This window comes from Lolium rigidum, chromosome 3, assembly GCF_022539505.1.
Source record: "Lolium rigidum isolate FL_2022 chromosome 3, APGP_CSIRO_Lrig_0.1, whole genome shotgun sequence".
Taxonomy (NCBI): domain Eukaryota; kingdom Viridiplantae; phylum Streptophyta; class Magnoliopsida; order Poales; family Poaceae; genus Lolium; species Lolium rigidum.
The window spans coordinates 24,247,188-24,272,866 of record NC_061510.1 but is presented as its reverse complement, the minus strand read 5'-3'; the positions used below and the strand labels follow the sequence as shown (position 1 = coordinate 24,272,866).

At 42.9% G+C, this 25,679-nt stretch overlaps 1 protein-coding gene across 1 annotated transcript; it reads left to right on the top strand.

The window, feature by feature from the left end:
- The first annotated feature begins 20,888 nt into the window (after positions 1-20,888).
- On the top strand, positions 20,889-22,268 carry LOC124695148 (probable glycosyltransferase 4). Its single transcript, XM_047228036.1, has one exon. It carries the CDS (start codon positions 20,896-20,898, stop codon positions 22,138-22,140), a length of 1,245 nt encoding a protein of 414 aa, XP_047083992.1. The 5' UTR covers positions 20,889-20,895; the 3' UTR covers positions 22,141-22,268.
- Positions 22,269-25,679: the final 3,411 nt, after the last annotated feature.

Below are 25,679 nucleotides of genomic sequence, written 5' to 3'. Positions count from 1 at the left end.
AAGATTATGCCTATTTTGGTTTTTCACAAATCAACTTCTTTTTGCACACCACCACCACCATTGTGTTCTAAACATTATTTAAATCAACTCCACCAAAAAGATTTGCAAAACTCCAAAATATGTTTCTTGCGGCCATTTGGTCGAGCACTTGGCGTGCACAATCCTGCCAACTCTCTACACTCTATTATCCAGCATATTTTTGCCGTAACCATCAACCCTATGTCACCATTAGTCCTCTCTCTCACTCATTGCACGATGCCAGGCCTGGAGACACACAGTATTGCATGAGATCATCAAGGGCATGACCATGCCGAGCATGTCATGCCCTCCACCATGCCACTCACCTCTCCTCTCCCATCCAGCATGCATCAGCATGTCCTGGACCTCCCTCTCACCCTCCTGAGCATGCTAGCACTAGCCATCGACGAAGAAGAGCACGCCACTGGCCATAACGCACGCGCCCAGTGACGCCCAGAACGCGCCAGGACACGCCTTGGACGCGCCAGTGCGTGACGTCGCCCCGCTGACTCCGGCCACCTCTCGCCCTCTCCTCGCGCCAGCAGCTTCGCCACGACTCCAGGAGACTCCCAGACACGCTCACCTACCCACGCGAGCCCTGTAGACGACGCCATCGTCGACGACCTCCGCCGGTACCCGCACCGGTACGTGACGTCGCCAGCACTCCCTCGTCCACCATTTCCAACGCCATCACGCGCGTCATGACCGCCCTGACCTCAGGAACAGTCCTGCGCCCCTACCTTGCCCCTTCACCGTCCAGAACGATGTCGCCATGGACAACCCGAGCCCGCTCCGCAACACCCTCTCGCCGCTATAAAAGGAGAGCGCCCCAGCCTCCAAATCTCAACCCACTCACCTCTCCTCTCCTCTCTGACTCGCCTCGACCACCTCCCTCTCCACATTGTCCACTGTAGCTCGCCAATTGCATGCCGGAGCACCGCCAGTACCGCAGCAAGGGCGCCGCCGATTGGAGCCACCTCAGGCGACGCCACCAGTACCAGACGCTCCGCCGCCGTCGACAACGTTGCTGCGCACCCTATTCGACGATCGCCGGCCACCGGTGATCTCTCCGACCCACTACCCACGCCGCCAGTGAGCTCGTGTCTCGCCGGAGACGACGATGCACGTGGATCGTTGGATCGGCTTCTAATCCTACGTCCCAGATAGAAACTTACCGTTTCGCGGTTTAAACGTCGCTAACAGTGGGTCCCACTGTCAGGCGGCCCGCTGCGTGCGAGAGGCGCAGATGGGCTGGCCCGTTTGCTTTTCTCCCTCTGGCCCAGTTAGTTTTCCCGCGCAGGCCCAGCCATTTGAATTTGAATTTAGCAGTTTAGGTTAATTTCAATACTGGTGCCAATTTCAAAATAGCATAAAACCAAATCCACTGAGCCAAATTTGATGAACTTTATATGGTTGGAAAGCCTATAAAATTATCTATCAAACCCCACTGGTTTCAACTTCAGATTCATTGCAGAACGCATGTAGTAAAAATAACAAACATAGCCTTTTTCAATTTCAAACAATTATTAAAAATCAACCATAATGAATTTTGAGGTGATTCCACCTCTCATAATTCACATTTCAATTACCCTAGTTGTTTATGTAAAAACATAGCATAGTTGTTTGCATGATCATGGGCTAGAACAAAATAATGGCTATGTGGCCATTTCTAGTCCATTTAAATTATCCAAATTTAGTTATTAAATAGTATGAGAGGTCTCCCCTCATTTAAATCTTTGTCTCAAGTAATCCAATATGAGGGAATAACTTTGGTAATAGAGAACCTCATATTGACTTACTTGGTGATATTAAATTTACCTAATAGTGTTTAAATTACAGGAGATGTAGTATCTCATTTAAATCATTTTCCCAAATGATAAATGTGAAGTGTTGACCTTGGTCAACATAATCTCACACTTATTAATTGAGGAGATTAAATCTTAATAAGATTCAATGAGGGGAAATTATTTCTCCAAAGGAAATAAATAGAAACCCTAATCCATATTTCAATAAGAGGAATTTAGTTTCCAAACACTAAAGAAGAAAATCCTAGTGTTATGTGAATAACATTTGGGATGATGCTAGATCATCTAGAGTGGGCCATTAGGGCTAACTAGTCTACTTAAGTATTGATTTGGTGTTTGTTACCTCGTATCCGTTTATAGACGCTAGTACCGAAGACTACCAGGAGGAGGAGGTCTTCTACGAGGAAGAAGAAGAACACTTTGACAACTGTACCAATCAAGGCAAGCTATACTCTTGCAAAGTTACCCAAGTGCAAGCTCAACTTGAGCAAGGCACCAATACCTTACTACTTTGTTTACTTTCCAAATCCTAGTTTTCATCTTACCAAGCTTTTACTTTATTTATCAAAGTTTACTTTTATAGTTAACTTGAGTCTAGTTATGGAGTAGTACAAGAACATCAAAGTTAGCCTAGAAAGCTACAAGCTAGTTAGCACCTCTCATGACTAGTTGGTAGTGCTAAAACTAAAATTGACTACTCTAGATGGGAACTTGTGAAATTCTTGACATTGAAAACCTTGGAATGATGAGTCATTCTATAGAAAGATTTTTAAGGTGAAGGTGACTTGAATGACATGGTGATGTTGATAAAAACTGATGATTGGGTTCGGATGCGATACCATTCCAATTCTTGAGTACCCCCACAATACCTGAATCTGGGTAAGGCTTAACTGAAAACTTATGTATCTTAGTATGGGTTCCCTCTGAACAAGCGTCATAGGGGTTATGCCGAGGCTGCCTCCGTTGAAAGTGAGATGACGTGAAATGAGGTGAATGTCCGACCCAAGCCCTGTGCAGTTCCTAGGTTGGCAGTTTTCCCTCACTGGGAGGCCAAGCTCATGGGGAGAGGTGCATGTACTAGGGTATGTAAATGAAAGGTTATGATTGGTAGTCCGTGCACTGAGTGTGACAAATCAGGGCCAGTTACCCCTGACGGATTACTGCAATTATTGTGGCACAAGTGTACGACCTCTGCAGAGTGTAAACCTATTCGAATAGCCGCGTTCGCGGTCATGGACAGTTGGAAAGGCCATACTGTTCCGTCATCAGAACGTTTCCAAAAAGTGACATGTGAAGGGTGACTTGTGAATTGAACTTGAAAGGTGACTTTGACTTGAATCACAACAGAGTTGTGGAAATGACGCTAATGTTCCCATTTGAGTTAAGTTAGGCAAATGAGGAGTCTTTGTTTACTAAATGTTTATGAAATAAAACTGGCTTTATGCAAATAAACCTAGAGCTTAGAACCCTCTCACTAAAACTGTTAGTACTTACACTCGTATTAGTTTGCGAGTACTTTAAGGTACTCACGGCTGTGTCCCTGGCTATTCAAATGGCCAGACTATGAAGAAGAGCACTACTACCAGGAAGACGGACAACAGGACGTCTACGATAACTAGGACTACTCCTGACGTCAAAAGTTGCATGTGGAGCAGATGGACCTCTACTACGTATTCCCGCTATGGTGTTATGTATTTGATCCTTAGATCAACGGTTGTAATGAGACTGGATCATGTGATCCTTTTGATGTAAGACTATTATGGTGATGTAATGAATGATGTGCTGTGATATGAACTTATTATGTCTCACAAAAACAATCTTCCTGGGATTGCAATGTATGGCATAATAGGCATCTGGACTTAAAAATCCGGGTGTTGACAAGTTGGTATCAGAGCCATTGTTTGACCTTAGGAGACCCTAGTTAGAATGGACATCTGAAAAACTTAGTTTCAAAACCAATGAAGTGAATATTTATGAAAACCTATTCTCACTCGTACTTTTGAGATTTTTTCAAAATGAGAAATCCATGCTCTACTCTTCCTTGTAATCCTACATAAAATTTTGCACACTTGACCACTTCTCTAACTTACTCATCCAAATTGCTCACATATGGAGTACCACTATGAGTCCTATCAGCTTGGCCACGGAGGAAACCTAATGTTCGAGAAGGATTTGAAGCAATTAGTGGAATATTTAGGACGCCCGTATCCCGAGTTCTTTGGAGTGCCCCTCAATAATCAGTCGAGAAGACAACCTCAGTGGAAAGTTACTGCAGATCTGAGAGGAAAGCTAGGAGCCCCAATTTGGGAAACCATCTGGTTTTCTGTAAGGGGAAACACTTGGAAGGAAGGAATAGCCAAAGCCATGCAAGAAGCAATTGCCCGTCTGTGTGGACAGAATGTGATCAAGCTCAAGAACACTCGCTTCATTTCCTACCCAAGACATGATCCCATGGGAAGGCCAATAACCATGCCACCTCACCCGGAGATGAACCATTATGTTGCCTACCTGGACTTCATGCTGTACAAGACCCGCAAGGAGTTGGACAACGCCCGCACCTTTCGCCAAGCACATTACCCATGAAGACGAAGAATCTACCATTCCGGATGAAGAGTAGTATCACTAGAGCACTCTCGTAGGTATGAGTTTGTATCTATCCCCTTTGTATTCATAGAACGAGGAAATGGTTCTTAAAACCATTAGTGTGTTAGTTTGTAATGTGTGTTGTTTGGAATGAATGAAAAAGTGTTGTTGGTTTTTACCCCCTCAACACTACTCAAGTTTTGAAACTTTTTGAACTTTGAACCAAACAAACCATAGAAATTTCCCTCTTATCTTATCATCTACCTCAATGTTCAGATGGCCCCTCCAACCCGCAGCGCCAACCAGGATGCAATGCAGCAAATGCTGCAGATGATGATGGCAAATCGAGAAGTAGAACGAGCTGAAAGACAAGCCAAACTTGTCGTACTGCAACAGCTAGCCCAGAACAATCAAGGCCATGGAAACCATGATCACCCTGGATCCAAGCTGAAGAATTTTCAAAACACAAATCCACCCATGTTTAGCAAGACCGAAGAGCCACTAGATGCTGATGACTGGCTCCAGACAATGGAGAATAACTTGGAAGTTGCGGGAGTAGAAGCCGTAGAGAAAGTACTGTTCGCCACCCACTACCTGTCAGGACCTGCCAGAGCCTGGTGGACAAGTGCCTGTGCAATGAATGCGGGACAAATGATGACTTGGGAGGACTTCAAACTCAAGTTCAGCAAGTACCATGTGCCCCAGGGACTGATCACGAAGATGAGAGACGAGTTCCGCGAACTCAAATAAGGAAGGATGTCCGTGGTGGAATACCGCGACAGATTCCTCACTCTGTCAAGGTACGCCCCCGATGAAACCGACACCAACGAGAAGCGGAATGAGAGATTTCTGAACGGACTGCATGATGAGATGCAGACTATGTTAGTGAACATCCCGTTTGCTGACCTTGAAGCCCTTGTGGACTCTGCCATCCAGATGGAGGGAAGCTGCACCAAGCCAACGAGAACCACAAGCGAAGAATGATGCATCAGAATGGACCCAACAATGCACAGAAGTACCGCAACAATTCATCTAGAGGATTTGCCCCAAGACACAACAAGCCACCTGCTCAGACGTACCGCCCAAACTACACCCACAATAATGGAGGACCCCCGAAGCCCGGAGGCAACAACAACAACACCAACACTGCACCCAGGACTGGAAGCAATGCCGTCCCCGTCACCCCAAAGGACAAGTCAACTGTGACTTGTTATGAATGTGGAACTGTGGGCCACTACTCCAATGAGTGCCCCAAGAAGCTTGCCAAGACTGGCCCCAATACCGCTGCACCTGCCCAGCAACAACGCCGCTTCGCAGCTAGAAGGAACCCGAATAACCGCAACGGCCGTCTCTACCACATGAGTGCCACAGAAGCCCAGGAAGCACCCCAGGCCATGCCGAGTATGTCTTCCTGTTAACCCAATTGCCCAATCTCTCTTAGGTTCCTAACTTTTCTTAAATCTCGGGACGAGATTTTGTTTAAGGGGGAAGGATTTGTAACATCCCAAATTTTAAAACAAAGAAGAAAATGACTTTCACTTATTTCAAATTTTGGAGCCAACAAAAACTTTATTTAAAACACTTGATGTGCATAGTGCTCATACAAGTAGGTAGTGGTCCTTGCCATGTTAGTTTGTTTGAAGTGTGAACATCTCTCTAAACCCTAAACCCTACCCTTCTCAAAACCAAAGAGGAACAAATAAAAAAGAAAGGAAAATAAAAGAAAAAGACATATGTGGCATATAGCCATAATGGCAAATCTTGACCTATGCCATTATACTTTAGCTAAATGGTTTGAAACCATTACTAAACCCAATCTAACCCTAAATGGACCATAAGCCATGCCTAAGAGAATCAAGTGAAACAAAATAGAAGAAAAAGAAAATAAGAATATCACCTCATATGAGGCTATGGCCATATTTGCAAATCTTTAACCTAGGCCATTTTGAATTGTGTCAGTGGTTTGGAAGTGTTACCAAACTAATAAGAATCACTTTTGAATCAAGAAACCCAAATCAAATTAAAAGAAAAATCAAATTCAAGTGACATGTGATAATGGTCACATGTGACTATTTTAACATCTTACCCTCTTTGAGCCCCTGGATTAAGAGATTTCTAAACTAAAACCTCCCAACTCTTTGCACCTCATCCAAGACCTCATCAAGATGAACAACTTTGGTAAAGACCACCCCTGCCAATTCATTCTAGATTTCAAGATATCATCAAGCAAAGTAGCAACACCAAAACAGATTTAAGATTATGCCTATTTTGGTTTTTCACAAATCAACTTGTTTTTGCACACCACCACCACCATTGTGTTCTAAACATTATTTAAATCAACTTCACCAAAAAGATTTGCAAAATTCCAAAATATGTTTCTTGCGGCCATTTGATCGAGCACTTGGTGTGCACAATGCTGCCAACTCTCTACACTCTATTATCAAGCATATTTTTGCCCTAACCATCAACCCTATGTCACCATTAGTCCTCTCTCTCACTCATTGCACGATGCCAGGCCTGGAGACACACAGTATTGCATGAGATCATCAAGGACATGACCATGCCGAGCATGTCATGCCCTCCACCATGCCACTCACCTCTCCTCTCCCATCCAGCATGCATCAGCATGTCCTGGACCTCCCTCTCACCCTCCTGAGCATGCTAGCACTAGCCATCGACGAAGAAGAGCATGCCACTGGCCAGAACGCACGCGCCTAGTGACGCCCAGAACGCGCCAGGACACGCCCTGGACGTGCCAGTGCGTGACGTCGCCCCGCTGACTCCGGCCACCTCTCGCCCTCTCCTCGTGCCAGCAGCTTCACCACGACTCCAGGAGACTCCCAGACATGCTCACCTGCCCACGCGAGCCCTGTAGACGACGCCATCATCGACGACCTCCGCCGGTACCCGTGCCAGTACGTGACGTCGCCAGCACTCCCTCGTCCACCATTTCCAACGCCACCACGCGCGTCTTGACCGCCCTGACCTCAGGAACAGTCCTACGCCCTTACCTTGCCCCTTCACCGTCCAGAACGACGTCGCCATGGACAACCCGAGCCCACTCCGCAACACCCTCTCGCCGCTATAAAAGGAGAGCGCCCCAGCCTCCAAATCTCACCCCACTCACCTCTCCTCTCCTCTCTGACTCGCCTCGACCACCTCCCTCTCCACATTGTCCACCGTAGCTCGCCAATTGCACGCCGGAGCACCGCTAGTACCGCAGCAAGGGCGCCGCCGATTGGAGCCACCTCAGGCGACGCCACCAGTACCAGACGCTCCGCCGCCGTCGACAATGTTGCTGCGCACCCTATCCGGCGATCACCGGCCACCGGTGAGCTCTCCGACCCCCTACCCGCGCCGCCAGTGAGCTCGTGTCTCGCCGGAGACGACGATGCACGTGGATCGTTGGATCGGCTTCTAATCCTACGTCCCAGATAGAAACTTACCGTTTCGCGGTTTAAACGTCGCTGACAGTGAGTCCCACTGCCAGACGGCCCGCTGCGTGCGAGACGCGCAGATGGGCTGGCCCGTTTGCTTTTCTCCCTCTGGCCCAGTTAGTTTTCCCGCACAGGCCCAGCCATTTGAATTTGAATTTAGCAGTTTAGGTTAATTTCAATACTGGTGCCAATTTCAAAATAGCATAAAACCAAATTCACTAAGCCAAATTTAATGAACTTTATATGGTTGGAAAGCCTATAAAATTCTCTATCAAACCCCACTGGTTTCAACTTTAGATTCATAGTAGAACTCCTGTAGTAAAAATAACAAAACAGAGCCTTTTTCAATTTCAAACAATTATTAAAAATCAACCATAATGAATTTTGAGGTGATTCCACCTCTCATAATTCACATTTCAAATACCCTAGTTGTTTATGTAAAAACATAGCATAGTTGTTTGCATGATCATGGGCTAGAACAAAATAATGGCTATGTGGCCATTTCTAGTCCATTTAAATTATCCAAATTTAGTTATTAAATAGTATGAGAGGTCTCCCCACATTTAAATCTTTGTCTCAAGTAATCCAATATGAGCGAATAACTTTGGTAATAGAGAACCTCATATTGACTTACTTGGTGATATTAAATTTCCCTAATAGTGTTTAAAGTACAGGAGGTGTAGTATCTCATTTAAATCATTTTCCAAAATGATAACTGTGAAGTGTTGACCTTGGTCAACATAATATCACACTTATTAATTGAGGAGATTAAATCTTAATAAGATTCAATGAGAGGAAATTATTTCTCCAAAGGAAATAAATAGAAACCCTAATCCATATTTCAATAAGAGAAATTTAGTTTCCAAACACTAAAGAAGAAAACCCTAGTGTTATGTGAATAACATTTGGGATGATGCTAGATCATCTAGAGTGGGCCATTAGGGCTAACAAGTCTACTTAAGTATTGATTTAGTGTTTGTTACCTCGTATCCGTTTATAGACGCTAGTACCGAAGACTACTAGGAGGAGGAGGTCTTCTACGAGGAAGAAGAAGAACACTTTGACAACTGTACCCATCAAGGCAAGCTATACTCTTGCAAAGTTACCCAAGTGCAAGCTCAACTTGAGCAAGGAACCAATACCTTACTACTTTGTTTACTTTCCAAATCCCAGTTTTCATCTTACCAAGCTTTTACTTTATTTATCAAGGTTTACTTTTATAGTTAACTTGAGTCTAGTTATGGAGTAGTACAAGAACATCAAAGTTAGCCTAAAAAGCTACAAGCTAGTTAGCACCCCTCATGACTAGTTGCTAGTGCTAAAACTAAAATGGACTACTCTAGATGGGAACTTGTGAAATTCTTGACTTTGAAAACCTTGGAATGATGAGTCATTCTATTGAAAGATTTTTAAGGTGAAGGTGACTTGAATGACATGGTGATGTTGATAAAAACTGATAATTGGGTTCGGATGCGATACCATTCCAATTCTTGAGTACCCCCACAATACCTGAATCTGGGTAAGGCTTAACTGAAAACTTATGTATCTTAGTATGGGTTCCCTCTGGACAAGCGTCATGGGGGTTATGCCGAGGCTTCCTCCGTTGAAAGTGAAATGACGTAAAATGAGGTGAATGTCCGACCCAAGCCCTGTGCAGTTCCCAGGTTGGCGGTTTGCCCTCACTGGGAGGCCAAGCTCATGGGGAGATGTGCCTGTACTAGGGTATGTAAATGAAAGGTTATGATTGGTAGTCCGTGCACTGAGTGTGATAAATCAGGGCCAGTTACCCCTGACGGATTACTGCAATTATTGTGGCACAAGTGTACGACCTCTGCAGAGTGTAAACCTATTCGAATAGCCGCGTCCGCGGTCATGGAAATTTGGAAAGGCCATACTGTTCCGTCATCGGAACGTTTCCAAAAAGTGACATGTGAAGGGTGACTTGTGAATTGAACTTGAAAGGTGACTTTGACTTGAATCACAACAGAGTTATGGAAATGACACTAATGTTCCCATTTGAGTTAAGTTAGGCAAATGAGGAGTCTTTGTTTACTAAATGTTTATGAAATAAAACTGGCTTTATGCAAATAAACCTAGAGCTTAGAACCCTCTCACTAAAACTGTTAGTACTTACACTACTATTAGTTTGCGAGTACTTTAAAGTACTCACGGCTATGTCCCTGGCTATTCAAATGGCCAGACTATGAAGAAGAGCACTACTACCAGGAAGACGGACAGCAGGACGTCTACGATAACTAGGACTACTCCTGACGTCAAAAGTTGCCTGTGGAGCAGATGGATCTCTACTACGTATTCTCGCTATTGTGTTATGTATTTGATCCTTAGATCAACGGTTGTAATGAGACTGGATCATGTGATCCTTTTGATGTAAGACTATTATGGTGATGTAATGAATGATGTGTTGTGATATGAACTTATTATGTCCCGCAAAAACAATCTTCATGGGATTGCGATGTATGGCATAATAGGCATCTGGACTTAAAAATCCGGGTGTTGACATGGGAGGAGAAGTGGAGGAGAAAGAGAGAAGTGAGGAGATGGATAAGTGAGAGGAGAACTGGTGGAGGAGAAGTGGAGAAGCAGATTGGCGCCGGGGAAATTCAAAAATTCGGCTAAGAATTCTGTGGCGCATGTCCAAATGATGCGCCACAGTTTTTTTTTTCGAATTTTCTATTTTGCAGCAAAACATCTTTAAATTGCCGTATCTTTTTACTCTTTTCGAATCGTGGGAACATTTTGATATATTATGCGTTTTTTTTTCGAATTCGTATGCAACCAGAAATCTAGTTTGATAATTTTCCAACAAAATTTTGCAAAAAAAGTCAAAATTCATGTTTGTTAATTTTCAGTGGTGCTAGATGACATAATACATGGGCACCTCGAAGGATTTGATTTTTTGAATTTTCTATCTATTTCTTTTTTATTTTACAGTGCTAAAAAGGCGATCCAAGGGGGGGTGGAGTTGCGTGGGAGAAAAAATCACGTCAACTTTCTGTGGCGCATATGCCTAGTGCGCCACAGAAAGATGAACTTCTGTGGCACATATGCCCATATGCGCCACAGAAAGAATTCGGTGGCGCATGTGGACATATGCGCCACATAATTTTGACTTTCTGTGACGCATGTGGTAGATGCGCCACAGAATTCCCTTCGCCCGTATGCAGTGCTGGACCCCGTGTGGGCCCATGGAGATTATGTGGCGCATCCGTCCACATGCGCCACAGAAAGGTAAAGTTCTGTGGCGCACCACTCGTACATGCGCCACAGAAATTAGAAATTTCTGTGGAGCATATTTTTGGTGCGCCACAGAAAAAAAATTGTGGAGCATATTTTCTACGTGCGCCACAGATACCATTTCTACCTATAATGGTTTTTCTACTAGTGATCCAGTCATCAATCGTGCACAACTAATTACACACCTAACGATTCATCCCAAGGCCACTTTCGTGCATCAGCAAGGTATGTATTAAGACTATTGTTCAACCACCGCATAAAGTTTTGAGATCCCCATAATTCCCCTATAACATGCATCCAAAGAATCATGTCATATTCGTCCAACTCGCATCTACTTCAACAAGCCATACTGCAATACTATCTATATGCAAATAGAACGAGAGTACAACATTGATACGTCTCAAACGTATCCATAATTTCTTTTGTTTCATGCTACTTTTATGACAATACTCACATGTTTTATACATACTTTACATCATTTATATGCATTTTCCGGCACTAACCTATTGACGAGATGCCGAAGAGCCAGTTGTTGTTTTCTGCTGTTTTTGGTTTCAGAAATCCTACAAAGGAAATATTCTCGGAATTGGACGAAATCAACGCCCAGGGTCTTATTTTTCCACGGAGCTTCCAGAAGACCGAAGAGCATACGAGGTGGGGCGACGAGGCGCCCAAACCACAGGGCCGCGCGGCCAGGGTGGGGCCCGCGCCGCCCTATGGTGTGGGGCCCTCGTGCCTCCACCGACCCTGCCCTTCCGCCTACTTAAACTCTCCGTCGCGAAAACCCTATTACCGAGAGCCACGATACGGAAATAGTTCCAGAGACGCCGCCGCCGTCAATCCCATCTCGGGGGATTCAGGAGATCGCCTCCGGCACCCTGCCGGAGAGGGGAATCATCTCCCGGAGGACTCTTCATCACCATGATCGCCTCCGGACTGATGTGTGAGTAGTTCATCTTTGGACTATGGGTCCATAGCAGTAGCTAGATGGTTGTCTTCTCCTCTTGTGCTATCATGTTAGATCTTGTGAGCTGCCTATCATGATCAAGATCGTCTATTTGTAATGCTACATGTTGTGTTTGTTGGGATCCGATGAATATGGAATACTATGTCAAGTTGATTATCAATCTATCATATATGTGTTGTTTATGTTCTTGCATGCTCTCCGTTGCTAGTAGAGGCTCTGGCCAAGTTGATACTTGTAACTCCAAGAGGGGGTATTTATGCTCGATAGTGGGTTCATGTCTTCATTAAATCTGGGGGAGTGACAGCAACCCCTAAGGTTGTGGATGTACTGTTGCCACTAGGGATAAAACATCAATGCTTTGTCTAAGGATATTTGTGTTGATTACATTACGCACCATACTTAATGCAATTATCTGTTGTTTGCAACTTAATACTGGAAGGGGTGCGGATGCTAACCTGAAAGTGGACTTTTTAGGCATAGATGCATGCTCGGATAGCGGTCTATGTACTTTGTCGTAATGCCCTGATTAAATCTCATAGTAGTCATCGTGATATGATGTGCATTGTTATGCCCTCTCTATTTGTCAGTTGCCCAACTGTAATTTGTTCACCCAACATGCTATTTATCTTATTGGAGACACCACTAGTGAACTGTGGACCCCGGTCCATTCTTTTACATCTGAAGTACAATCTACTGCAAACTCTGTTCTTTACTGTTGTTCGCAAACAAGAATCGTTTTCCACACCATACGTTTAATCCTTTGTTTACAGCAAGCCGGTGAGATTGACAACCTCACTGTTAAGTTGGGGCAAAGTACTGTGATTGTGTTGTGCAGGTTTCACGTTGGCGCCGGAATCCCTGGTGTTGCGCCGCACTACACTCCGTCACCAACAACCTTCACGTGGCCCTTGACTCCTACTGGTTCGATAACCTTGGTTTCATACTGAGGGAAAACTTGCTGCTGTACGCATCACACCTTCCTCTTGGGGTTCCCAACGGACGTGTGCTTCACGCGTTAACAAACATGCATCTATAAACATGGGAAATGCACTTTGGCTCATAGGAGCATTTGCTCTCATTATGTGAATCCACATTTTGAAGTGTCAAAAAATTCTAAACTAAATTTTTACATGTACATCTAAACATTTTATGTTGGTACACAAATTTTGAAAAAACGAAAAAAAATTCTGTGGCTCCTGTAAAAAAGACAAATTTTGATGTTGTAACACGACTACATACATCATATTTTTTTGCCTTTTTTGTACACACCACACAAAATGTTGTTTTTCCACGAAAACTTGTGTACGAACAAAGAATGTCACGATGTATACCAAAAAATTTATGTCAAATTTTTTTAACGTTTTTAAAATTAATTTTTAATTATTTTATATAACTAGCAAGGTGGCCCTCGCAAATGCGAGGGCATTATCTTTATTTTCTCGAAAGTGATAGGAATATTATATTTCACATTATGGAATCAACAATAATACCATGTATTATCATTGTTGATTTTTTTGAATCCACAGTCACCCTAATAATATCTTGCATCTGCAATAACTTCTTTATATTTATTAATTCTAGTTGAAATTTTACTTTACCAATTAGGATAAAACCATAAATATCGTTAGAGTACATATGATGTTTTGTACATGGTGATATTATACCTTTTTTATAGGATTAAATCCATATCGTGAGTTAGCATGTAGATTTTGTGTGTTGTCTTACATTAGTGAATGGTTACAAATAACCTTAAATATCGTCGATATTAGCTCAGTGGCCTAAGATCTTGGGACGCCGTTTTCTCAAAATATTTGTTGTTACTAAAGGTTTAGAACGTAATATGTGTAATATGCATACTGTTCCACGATGTTTTCTGTACCACCGGGCTACCCCGCTCGTCGGCCTTCTCACATAGCTCCTGAAGCTTAGCCTGGCATCGCGAGTGCCCGACGGGAATTTGTTTTTTTTACTGGTATTTACGGTATTTGCCGGAAACCGTTTTTTCTGGTTAATCACCTGAGAAAATATTATAGTAGAAATTAATCTATAGTTAGATAATTTGCTCAATTTTTTATAGCTCTTGAAGCTTAGCCTAGCATCGCGAGCACCCGACGGGGATTTGTTTTTTCGACTGGTATTTCTGGTATCTTGCCGGAAACCGGTTTTTCTGGTGAATCAACCGAGAAAATATTATAGTAGAAATTGATCTATATTTAGATAATTTGCTCATTTTTTTTTAGGAATGTTCGATTAATCTGTAAATTTCTTTGACAAATTTCAGGAAATATTTTCAAAATTTCCGAAAACCTGAAATACCGTTGCATATTATTTTCTCCACAGATCAAAAAACCCTAGCAGCCGCCCCGTCGGCCAAGAGACCATCGAGAAAAACTATTAGTGGGGGAATTTACATGTATGTACATAATTTGGCAACATTTTGAATCCACAATCACCGTAATAATATCTTGCATCTGCAATTACTTCTTTATATTCCTTAATTCTGGTTGAAATTTTACTTTACCAGTTAGGATAAAACCATAAACTTTGTTAGAATACATACGAAGTTTTGTACATGGTGATATTATACCTTTTTATAGGATTAAATCCATGTCGTGAGCTAGCATGTAGATTTTGTGTGTTGTGTTACATTAGTGAATGGTTACAAATAACCTTAAAGATCGTCGATATTAGCTCAATGGCCTAAGATCTTGGGACGCTATTTTCTCAAAATATTTGTTGTTACTAAAGGTTTAGAACGTAATATGCATACTATCCCACAATGTTTTCTGTACCACCGGGCTATCCTGCTCGTCGGCCTTCCCGCATAGCTCCTGAAGCTTAGCCTAGCATCGCAAGCACCCGATGGGGATTTGTTATTTTGACTGGTATTTCAGGTATCTTGCCGGAAACCGGTTTTTTGGTTAACCAACCGAGAAAATATTATAGTAGCAATTAATCTATAGTTAGATAATTTGCTTAATTTTTTTATAGCTCTTGAAGCTTAGCCTAGCATCGCGAGCACCCGACAGGGATTTGATTTTTCGACTGGTATTTCCAGTATCTTGCCGAAAACTGGTTTTTCTGGTTAATCAACCGAGAAAATATTATAGTAAAAATTGATCTATATTTAGATAATTTGCTCAATTTTTTTTAGGAATGTTCGATTAATCTGTAAATTTCTTCGACAAATTTCGGGAAATATTTTCAAAATTTCCGAAAACCTAAAATACTGTTGCATGCAGTTATTTTCTCCACAGATCAAAAAACCCTAGCAGCCATCCCGTCGGCCAAGAGACTATCGAGAAAAAATATTAGTGGGGGAATTTACATGTATGTACATAATTTGGCAACATTTCCTTTCTTTTCAACGAATTTTGGACAAATTTCTGAATTGGTTTGACAATTTTGACGATATTTTGGCAAGTATTCTTAAAATTTCTGAATAAATGGAAATACTGTTTCATAGTCATTTTTTCACTGAGAACCAAACGTTTGCAGCCAGCCACTGGCGTGAAGGTGATCTATCAACAGAATGCGACGAACTATTGCTCTCTAATTCATAGTACAGGGCTCATCGATATTTGTAATGTTGTGTGTTTTCTATGCCGTCGTAGTGTACATACATTGGTCAATCTCCAATTAAACATAAACTGCTTCGTTTGAAAGTGAATTCGCATGGCCTATTGGATATGCATTCTATCCGTATTAGTGCAGATTTTTGAACAACCGTGGTGGACCCATCTTCCTTTAAATCTCAACATTTAGATAGAAATTCAACAATCTGAATCTGAATAACGATCTGGGACTTTAGGTGGTTTACATGTGGAACATATTTGTTTAAAGAGTCCCTAGACTACACACCTTGATACCTGGATGCGGTCATGTATCTGATTAAGAGATACGAGGGGATGTGAACAATAACTTCTCCTGTACACGACCCATGACCCATGTTACGTAACTTACATAACTTTTAATTCTCGTTAAATTATAGCCGTAAATTATAGATCTAATAGTTAAAATACTTTTGATGATGTGAATTAACGTGGTGTCTCTATTTTAGACCTCTGTATTGTGCTTTTAGTATATAATAGATGGAAGCATTTGCTCCTATGAGCCAAAACGCCACCTCCCTATAAACATCTCATAACATAACAACAAGTTTGTTATCTCATAAATAAAGATGCACCATGGGAATTACACCTATAGTACTAAGGCCAACCACCACATGAAGTTTTGAGGTCCCCATAGTTCCCCTCCAACATGCATCCAAAGAATCAGGTCAAGGATTATGGCATCTTCATCAAACTCGCATCTACTCCGACAAGCCGTAGTGCAATCCTATTTGCAAATAGAACGAGAGTACAACATGCATCTATAAACATCTCATAACATAACACAACGAGTTTATGATCCCATAAACAAAGATCCACCATGGGAATTGCATCTATAGAACTATACCATGTAGGGCAGCTCATGCAAACTAAACAATGATAATACATGGAGAGATTCGATCAAGTTACTACCATGAACCCATAGTCCATGGGGTGGACTACTCCTTGTTCATGCTAGAAAACAACGAGGAGGCTATGTGACGGAGGAGAGGCGATCCTGGCTGCGGTTCCCTCGTCTAATTCTCATCTGGCAGCGAAGTACAGTCTCTTTGTTTTTTGTATATATCCTCGCACTGCCGCTTGTCGGTCCCAAATAAAATATCAGGGTATAAATAGGTGGTTTTAGGTTAACACTAGCATGAAATCGAGGCGATCGGAGTTTCGAAGCTCCAGATACCCTCCACAGCGCGGTCTAGGGGTAAAAGCGTTGTGTGGCCCAATTGGGAAGCCTATTGGGCCCCTGGCCTCCATCTTCACCTTGTTGGAATCGTCTCGAAAATAGTGAAGTGTTATCTTTGATCTTGCCCTTTTTTTAGTCCCAAAGCTCCCTGAAGTAAAAAAACACTAACGTGAGATTTTTCTTCCTTGTAGAATTAGATATGAAATTAACGGGATTTCGTGAAAAACATATAAATCATTAAGAATAGTGGTAATAACTCCTACCATTATGCAAATATGAAGGATAATAATATGATAAACTTCAAAGTTTATGGATATATATGTTTCCAACGTACCACATTGCTAGACAAATCGAACCATACTCGCACAACATGTTGTAAAGCATTGTCTTCACCCTGTTCATGGGGAACACATCGGAGATAGTCGTTGGCGCGCACCATCACCACGCGACTAAGCAAACATGTCCATGCAAAGCGAACTGTCGGGCATTCGTTGTCGTTCCTCACCAGGGTAGCAAGGTTTAACATTTTCTAGAGCTTTATTGACTGAAGAGCAGAAATAAAAAAAGATTATGAGAGGTGTAGCGCAAGTCAATGATTCGGCATAGGTATGAAGTTTCATTGCCCCCATCATTAGCCTCTTTAATTGGTACTATTTTCCCATTGCAACATGACATAAACATTAAATGGTGCACATGAAATAGAAGTAAGCTTGAGGTTGACATTGAGATTGAAGTGCCTCATACTCTCTTAACTTACTAGCCAAGACAAATAGCATGACATCAAGATCATCTCGTTGTTGGTCAAATGAAACTTCCTCGCATGCCAGCAGGCCAATCCAATGCAATCCTCAATCATAGAAGCATTTCATACACATTCTAAAACATAAAACATATTCAATCTTTCCTCACTTTGTTGTGTTTGCATCGTACTCTCATTTTTATTTTATCCACCCTTAGCAAATTGTGGAGGGTTTGTGCCCCCAGTGGCAGAGCTTGAAGAAAATTTATGGGCGGGCCAAGCTATGAAATACACAATTTGTTTTTATTCCAAACCACACCACTCCACTAGACATTACTAGTTATTACTTAAAAATTGTTTTCATTGGTTCTAGAATTTAAAATTTCACTTGTCTCATTCCCTTTTGTTTTCAAGACAAAATTAATTATTCTGCGAGTGGTGTTTCATGTTGCAGTTGCGAGTGGCTGTTCCCATTGATGTTGGCTGTTATAATTTGCAAAGCTGGAAAAGAAATTCCAAATTCAGTGAGCAAATGAACAACGGATGCTAGCTATAAATTGCTAGATTTTTTCACTTGTTGTTCAGCCAGCTCCTCCTGTGTAGCTCGAGGTAGGCTTTTCTCTAGGAGTTTATTTTTTGACACTTGTAAGTTTTGATGATCTTTGTTGAGGATAGAGGATCTACATGCTGAGGTATAGTATATCTACCAAATTTTATTGATCGAGTACCAGACTCTAGATATCTGGAAGTTACTTAAAATTTTGCTAATTCATGTGCTGTAAACGTACATAGTTTAAGTACTTTGATGGAAAATTTATCCATCACAACTAAGGCAGCTGAGCCTAGCAAAACCTTAGGAGAATATGAAACTCCTTCAACATTAGTTGCAAAAAATCCTATAGTCTATACATATGTAAAGGGCATTGAATATGAAATAGATCCTGAATTATTAACTATGATGCAAGAGAATGGCTTTTCAGGAGAAGATCAGTTCGTCGGTCCTTGAGGACAAATCTTTCAAATGGCAACAAGCCTTTCCAGTGGCAGAGCTTGAAGAAAATTCATGGGCGGGCCAACCTATGAAATACACAATTTGTTTTTGTTCCAAACCGCACCACTTCACTAGACATTACTAGTTATTACTAAAAAAATTGTTTTCATTGGTTCTAGAATTTAAAATTTCGCTTGTCTCATTCCCTTTTGTTTTCAAGACAAAATTAATTATTCTGCGAGTGGTGTTACATGTTGCAGTTGCGAGTGGCTGTTCCCATTGATGTTGGCTGTTATAATTTGCAAAGCTGGAAAAGAAATTCCAAATTCAGTGAGCAAATGAACAACGGATGCTAGCTATAAATTGCTAGCTAAAAGTTTGAGGAAAGACAGAATATTACCTAGGCAGGGGAGTTGGAGAAGAGGAGAGGATCGATTTGGTTTGCGGACAACAAGCGCTGATCGTTGGGTCGCAGCGCCTGCTGAAGTCCTGCCGGCCCGTGCCCGTGCGATGCGCTTATGGGCTGCTGGCTGCGGCGACCCGCTGTTGCCCGCTGCCGTTCCTCCTACACTCCACCATTTCCCCAGATTTCTCTTCTTGTTCTTTCCAAAATCCCATACCTAGCGAGGCGTCTCCATGGTCATAGTTTCTGTGTTTGTGTCGAGAGAGCCTCTGAAAGGAACGACCAGGGAGGCAGGGAGAGACAAACGTACACTGAGGCTGGGCCATAGATGCATATGAGTGAATATTTTTTCTGCAAAAAAACTGGGCGGGCCATGGCCCGGTTTGGCCCCAAAGGAGCTCCGCTAGTGAGCCTTACCAAGAAATACTATTGCTAGATGGAAAGACTGCATAAAAGAATTCATGAATAGATTTAATTCTTTTTATAAGACTTTGCGGGTTAAAGGGGAGATCACAAATTTCTTCCAGAATATTGGAGAGAGCTTTGCCCAAACTAGCTTGGGAAAATTCTCTAGATTACTTATGAAAGTTCTCAACCATGGTTTTATGGACCACGTGATTTTGCAATATCTTTATGGTGGACTTAACGATGAATCTAAACAAATGGTTGATGCATGTGCATGAGGAACTCTAAACTCATTGACATACAAGGATGCAATGACCCTTTTTGTTGGGAGAGCTTTAAACGATGAACAGTACAATCTATTAGGTGAGATTGAACTGAAGAATGGAATGCTCTTTATAACCCCTGAACTTATGCCTGAAGTGAAAAAGTTAATGGAAGATAAATATATACCAACTAAGCTTGTGATAGAAAACAAGACTAATGAACTACAAGCAATAGTACTCCCTCCGGTCAAGAATGTATGATGCTTTGGCCTTTTCATGGTTCACTTATTTTTGTTTTTATCTAGTCTACTTTTAATGTGTAGGTTCACTCCTTTTAGTTTAAATCTAGTCTACTCTAAGGGTATCTAAAACTTCTTTTAATAGTACACGGAGGGAGTAGTTGAGAATGAGCTTAATATGAAAATGAAAAAAATGTTGATATCAACAAACTGAATTTAGAGAGCTAATGTTTAGGCAACTCATGCTCCACAAGAGTGATATAAACACTTTAGCAGGAACACTACAAGATTTAAGTCACGCAACTAAACACTTAAACAAACATTTTGATATGGGTTCAAGTACAATGTGACCAAATAGCTAAAGCTCAAGTTTTGATTTTAAGCCAATTTTTTTTAGTAAAGCTAATTCTACTAATATTATTGCAAGACGAGGTACATAAACTAAGAACAAGCTCTTAAAGCTAAAGAAATAGAAAGAAAATTCCATACTAATATATTTGAAAACTTGTACTACCGACGCTTATGTTGCACCGGAGGGAGATTTATCAATACAATGTGTGTCTTGTGCGATTAGGAAATGGTTTAACTTTGTTAGTTGGCTAGGCAATTTGTGACTATCTTAAACGTCCCCCTCACATGCACCTACCATTTTTTAGATTAACAGGGAGAACCTCCCGGGTTCCATTGATTAAATCAACGAAAACAACATTGGCACCTACCATTTTATGCGCATGTGGACAGCTATTCCCAATCAGTAGGCCACGATGACAACCACGGCATGACCGGTGCGGCGATGTAGTATATTCTTCTGTGCAGCAGTCGTTCAGAAGTCCAGTCGGCGCCGGCCGTCTTCATCACACACACACACACAAGAAAAACGAAACCTCCAAACCCGGCCCGGCGCGTCATCGCCTCTCGGATTTAAGTAGGGTCGTCCAGTGAAATTAAGTGCAGCGTTGCAGTCATACCCAGCGCGTGTAGAGTAGAGCGTCGTCGGCGATGGCGGAGGAAGACGATCCGGAGCGGCGGGGCAGGCATAATCCAATGTCCAACGTCCCGATCATTCCGGTCATCATGTTCCTCGCGCCGTGCGCGTTCTTCCTGTTCACGTCAGACCTGGGGCTCCCGCGCATCCGCATCGAGTATTCAAGCCGCGACGCTCCGGCCAGCGCGCCCGCGAAGAAGCCGCTGCGCCAGCTGACCGACCGTCCGTACACGCTGGGCGCGGCCGTGTCCGACTACGATGCCCACAGAGCGGCGTGGCTCGCCGCGCACCCGCGGTTCCCGGCCTCCGTCGCGCCGGGGCGGCCGCGCGTGCTGGTGGTCACCGGTTCGTCGCCGCGCCGGTGCAGCAAACCAGACGGCGACCAGTTGCTCCTCCGCGCGTTCAAGAACAAGGCGGACTACTGCCGCGTCCACGGCTTCGACATCTTCTACAGCAACGCGGTGCTGGACGCCGAGATGTCGGGGTTCTGGACGAAGCTGCCGCTGCTGCGCGCGCTGATGGTGGCGCACCCGGAGACGGAGCTCCTCTGGTGGGTGGACTCCGACGTTATCTTCACGGACATGCTGTTCGAGCCGCCGTGGGGCAAGTACGCGCGCCATAACCTGGTGCTCCCCGGCTGGGACGACGCGGTGTACGACGCCAAGAGCTGGCTCGGCACCAACGCCGGAAGCTTCGTGATCCGGAACTGCCAGTGGTCGCTGGACCTCCTCGACGCGTGGGCGAAGATGGGGCCGCGCGGCCCGGTGCGCGAGCACTACGGGAAGATCTTCGGGGAGGCGCTGTCGAACCGGGGGGCGTACGAGGCGGACGACCAGTCGGCGATCGTGTACCTGCTGGTGACGGAGCGAGAGAGGTGGGGGGACAAGGTGTTCCTGGAGAGCTCCTACGTGTTGCACGGCTACTGGAAGGGCATCGTGGACCGGTACGAGGAGCTGCGGAGCAAGTGGCGGCCGGGGCTCGGCGACGACCGGTGGCCGCTCGTCACGCACTTCGTCGGCTGCAAGCCGTGCGGGGGGCAAGGCGCCAGCTACGATGCCGCGGAGTGCCGGCGAGGCATGGAGCGCGCGCTCAACTTCGCCGACGACCAGATACTCAACCTCTACGGCTTCCAGCACCGGTCGCTCAACACCACGGCCGTGCACCGCGTCAGGAACGACACCGGACAGCCGATGGACGCCGACGACGAGGAGATCGGCCGGCTCCTGCACCCGACGTTTAGAGCCGCTAGGCCATCGTAATCTACTCCGATCAAGTAACAGCTTCTTCAATTAGTTTGGATGTGAACGTGCTTAACATCTGAACATGCAACGTGTAATACTTGCAGACGCAAATTTCTACAAGTGTATATAGACATCAATTGTTCATATACTAACTTCTGTCCTGAAAACGTAAGGCCAGTACACCTGGAGAAATAGGTTGTGGAGCGAACCATGAATTTGACAGGCACAATCACCCTTTAAGATAGACTAAAAGGTGTGAGAGAAAGATGGGGGCACAAACCCTCCACAATTTGCTAAGGGTGGATAAAATAAAAATGAGAGTACGATGCAAACACAACGAAGTGAGGAGAGATTGAATATGTTTTATGTTTTAGAATGTGTATGAAATGCTTCTATGATTGAGGATTGCATTGGATTGGCGAGGAAGTTTCATTTGACCAACGACGAGATGATCTTGATGACTTGATGTCATGCTATTTTGTATTGGCTAGTAAGTTAAGAGAGTATGAATCACTTCAATCTCAATGTCAATGTCAACCTCAAGCTTACTTCTATTTCATGTGCACCATTTAATGTTTATGTCATGTTGCAATGGGAAAATAGTACCAATTAAAGAGGCTAATGATGGGGGCAATGAAACTTAAGTACTACCTACTACTCATAATTGTTTTATTTATGTCGTTCAGGCTAGCCATAGTGCTAGTATCATAAGAGCAATTACAATAGTGCTTACTCATCAGGCTACAAGCTTTGCCATGTCATTAAAACTTAGGTGGCAGAGAGAGAACAGAGGAGAGAGAGGAGAGCTAGCGCTCCAGCTATCGCACGCTAGCACATCGACCAAGAAAAGGAGCCTCGCATGCGGCATTGGCCCACTTAACAGCCATCTAATAGCTAGCCTATTATATGAGTGGGCTTTTTGTTGACTCTACAATGACCTGGCACTTCTAAATAGCCGGCAGTAGGCTATCCTATTAATTTTGCTCTAAGTAGTACTATCATATACATTGGTCCCACAAAAATGCTGATGTGGCAGCTAATTAAAGAGGAGAGAGAAGATTAGAGTAACATAGGTGAATACTGTATCATAGCGCACATCACGAGAAAAAGTTAATGCCAAACAAATCTTGTCCACAATTTTGCATTGAGATGCTACAGATTATTAAATATAACAAGATTATGATACCACTCCATGATACTACCCACTATAGAGATAGTATCATATAAAAATATCATATGCATGATACTAATACATGATACTACCCACTATGATCAGCCTCAGTCAATAGAAAATGTTAGTCCATGCTACCCTCGGCTAGGAACGACAACGAATGCCCGACAGTTCACTTTACATGGACATGTTCTTAGTCGGGTGGTGATGGTGTGTGCTAGCGACTATCTCCGATGTGTTCGTCATGAACAGGGTAAAGCCAATGCTTTACAACATGTTGTGGGAGTATAGTTCGATTTGTGTAGCAATGTGATACATTGGAAACATATATACCCATAAAATTTGGAGTTTATTATATTATTATCCTTCATATTTGCATAATAGTAGGAGTTATTACCACTATTCTTTGTGATTTATATGTTTTTCACGAAATCCCATTAAGTTCATATTTGATTCTACAAGGAAGGAAAATCTCATGTTAGTGTTTTTCACTTCAGGGAGCTTTGGAACTCAAAAAGGGCAAGATCAAAGATAACACTTCACTATTTTCGAGACGATTCCAACAAGGCGAAGATGGAAGCCAAGGGCTCAACAGGCTTCCCAGTTGGGCCACACATTTCTTTTACCCCTAGACCACGATGTGGAGGGTACCTGGAGCTTCGAAACTCCGATCGGATCGATTTCATGCTAGTATTAACCTAAAACCGCCTATTTATACCCTGATATATTATTTGCGACCGACAGGCGGTAGCGCAGGGATATATACAGAAACAGAGAGACTGCAGTTCGCTGCCAGATGAGAATTGGAGGAGGAACCGCAGTCGGGATCGCCTCTGGCCGCCTCTCCTCCGTCACATAGCCTCGCCGTTGTTTTCCAACATGAATAAGGAGTAGTCAACCGCATGGACTATGGGTTCATGGTAGTAACTTGATTGAGTCTCTCCATGTATTATCAATGTTTAGTCTATATGAGATGCCCTACATGGTATAGTTCTATAGATACAATTGCCATGGTAGATCTTTGTTTATGAGATCATAAACTTGTTGTTATGTTATGAGATGTTTATAGATGCATGTTGTTATCTCATTCTATTTGCATATAGATAGGATTGCACTACAGCTTGTTGAAGTAGATGCGAGTTTGATGAAGATGACAGAATCCTTGACCTGAGTCTTTGGATGCATGTTATAGAGGAATTATGGGGACCTCAAAACTTCATATGGTGGTTGGACTTAGTGCTACATGTGTAATTACCATGGCGCATCTTTATTTATGAGATGAAAAACTTGTTATGTTATGAGATGTTTATAGATGCATGTTGCACTCTCGTTCTATTTGCATATAGATAGGATTGCAGTATGGCTTGTTGAAGTAGATGCGAGTTGGATGACTATGACTTGATTCTTTGGATGCATGTTATAGGGGGTGAATCGCTAGGTGTGTAATTGGTTGTGTACGACTGGTGAGTGGATTTTATATTGTGTTTGAGCCATACTGGTTGATTATAAAATCACTCACCTCATGCTATATCAGGAAATTATTATGTCTACAATGCATAATTACTTGTTTCCATTCATTTTCATGTGGGTGTTCCACAACTAGTAGTTTTTATTAGGATCTTATTATTTTTCCTTGTCTTTGATGTGTCTGTAGGTATTCTAGATATTTATAAATAAAGCATGATGAAAGGAGGTAGAAGGAGGCTTATTCATATGTAGGGTGGAAAAGTGATATTTCGAAGGATGATCCTCATATAGCATCTGTCAGAGAAGAAGGATGGGGGGAAATTCCATTGAGCTACATCAAGTCAGATATTATGCTTTTGATGCTCACAGCGGCTTTGAAATTCTTAGGAGGAGCTAGAGTTAGTTGGCTATAATCATTCGTTATTAATGTTGTGTTTGGCTTGGGAATGTATATGAATTTATACATGTTCCTTGTCATGAATGACAAAAATATATGACCTGTACAATAAGGGTAGGGAGTAGGAGCGTCATGACCAAAAACGCGAGCGACAAACCTACTCATTGTACATTATTAGTTCGGCCCAGGACATTAGCGGCATCCTTGTACATTGCAGACCATTAGTTTTCCAAAACTGTCTCCAAGTACATAAACGAATGCAGATTATTTGCCCATTTAAATATTTTTTCCATATTAACTAATAAAGTATTAAAAGTTAAGGCTTTCTTGTAAAAAAACATATCCAAATACCCATTTTTGTTGCATAGGTTTTACCAAACAAAAAATGGGTGCGATGTGTTTACCCCACCTTAAATATCCGATCTCATTCTTTGGGTGAATAGCCCCTATGCGACATCGTTGAGCTGAATTGGAAGCACAACGACATTTTTCACAAGAATAGCTCGCATGCGACACTCGCTG

Bases quoted from the DNA above. Each gene is read 5' to 3' on its own strand.
- LOC124695148 (XM_047228036.1), top strand. From the start codon at position 20,896: ATGGCGGAGGAAGACGATCCGGAGCGGCGGGGCAGGCATAATCCAATG.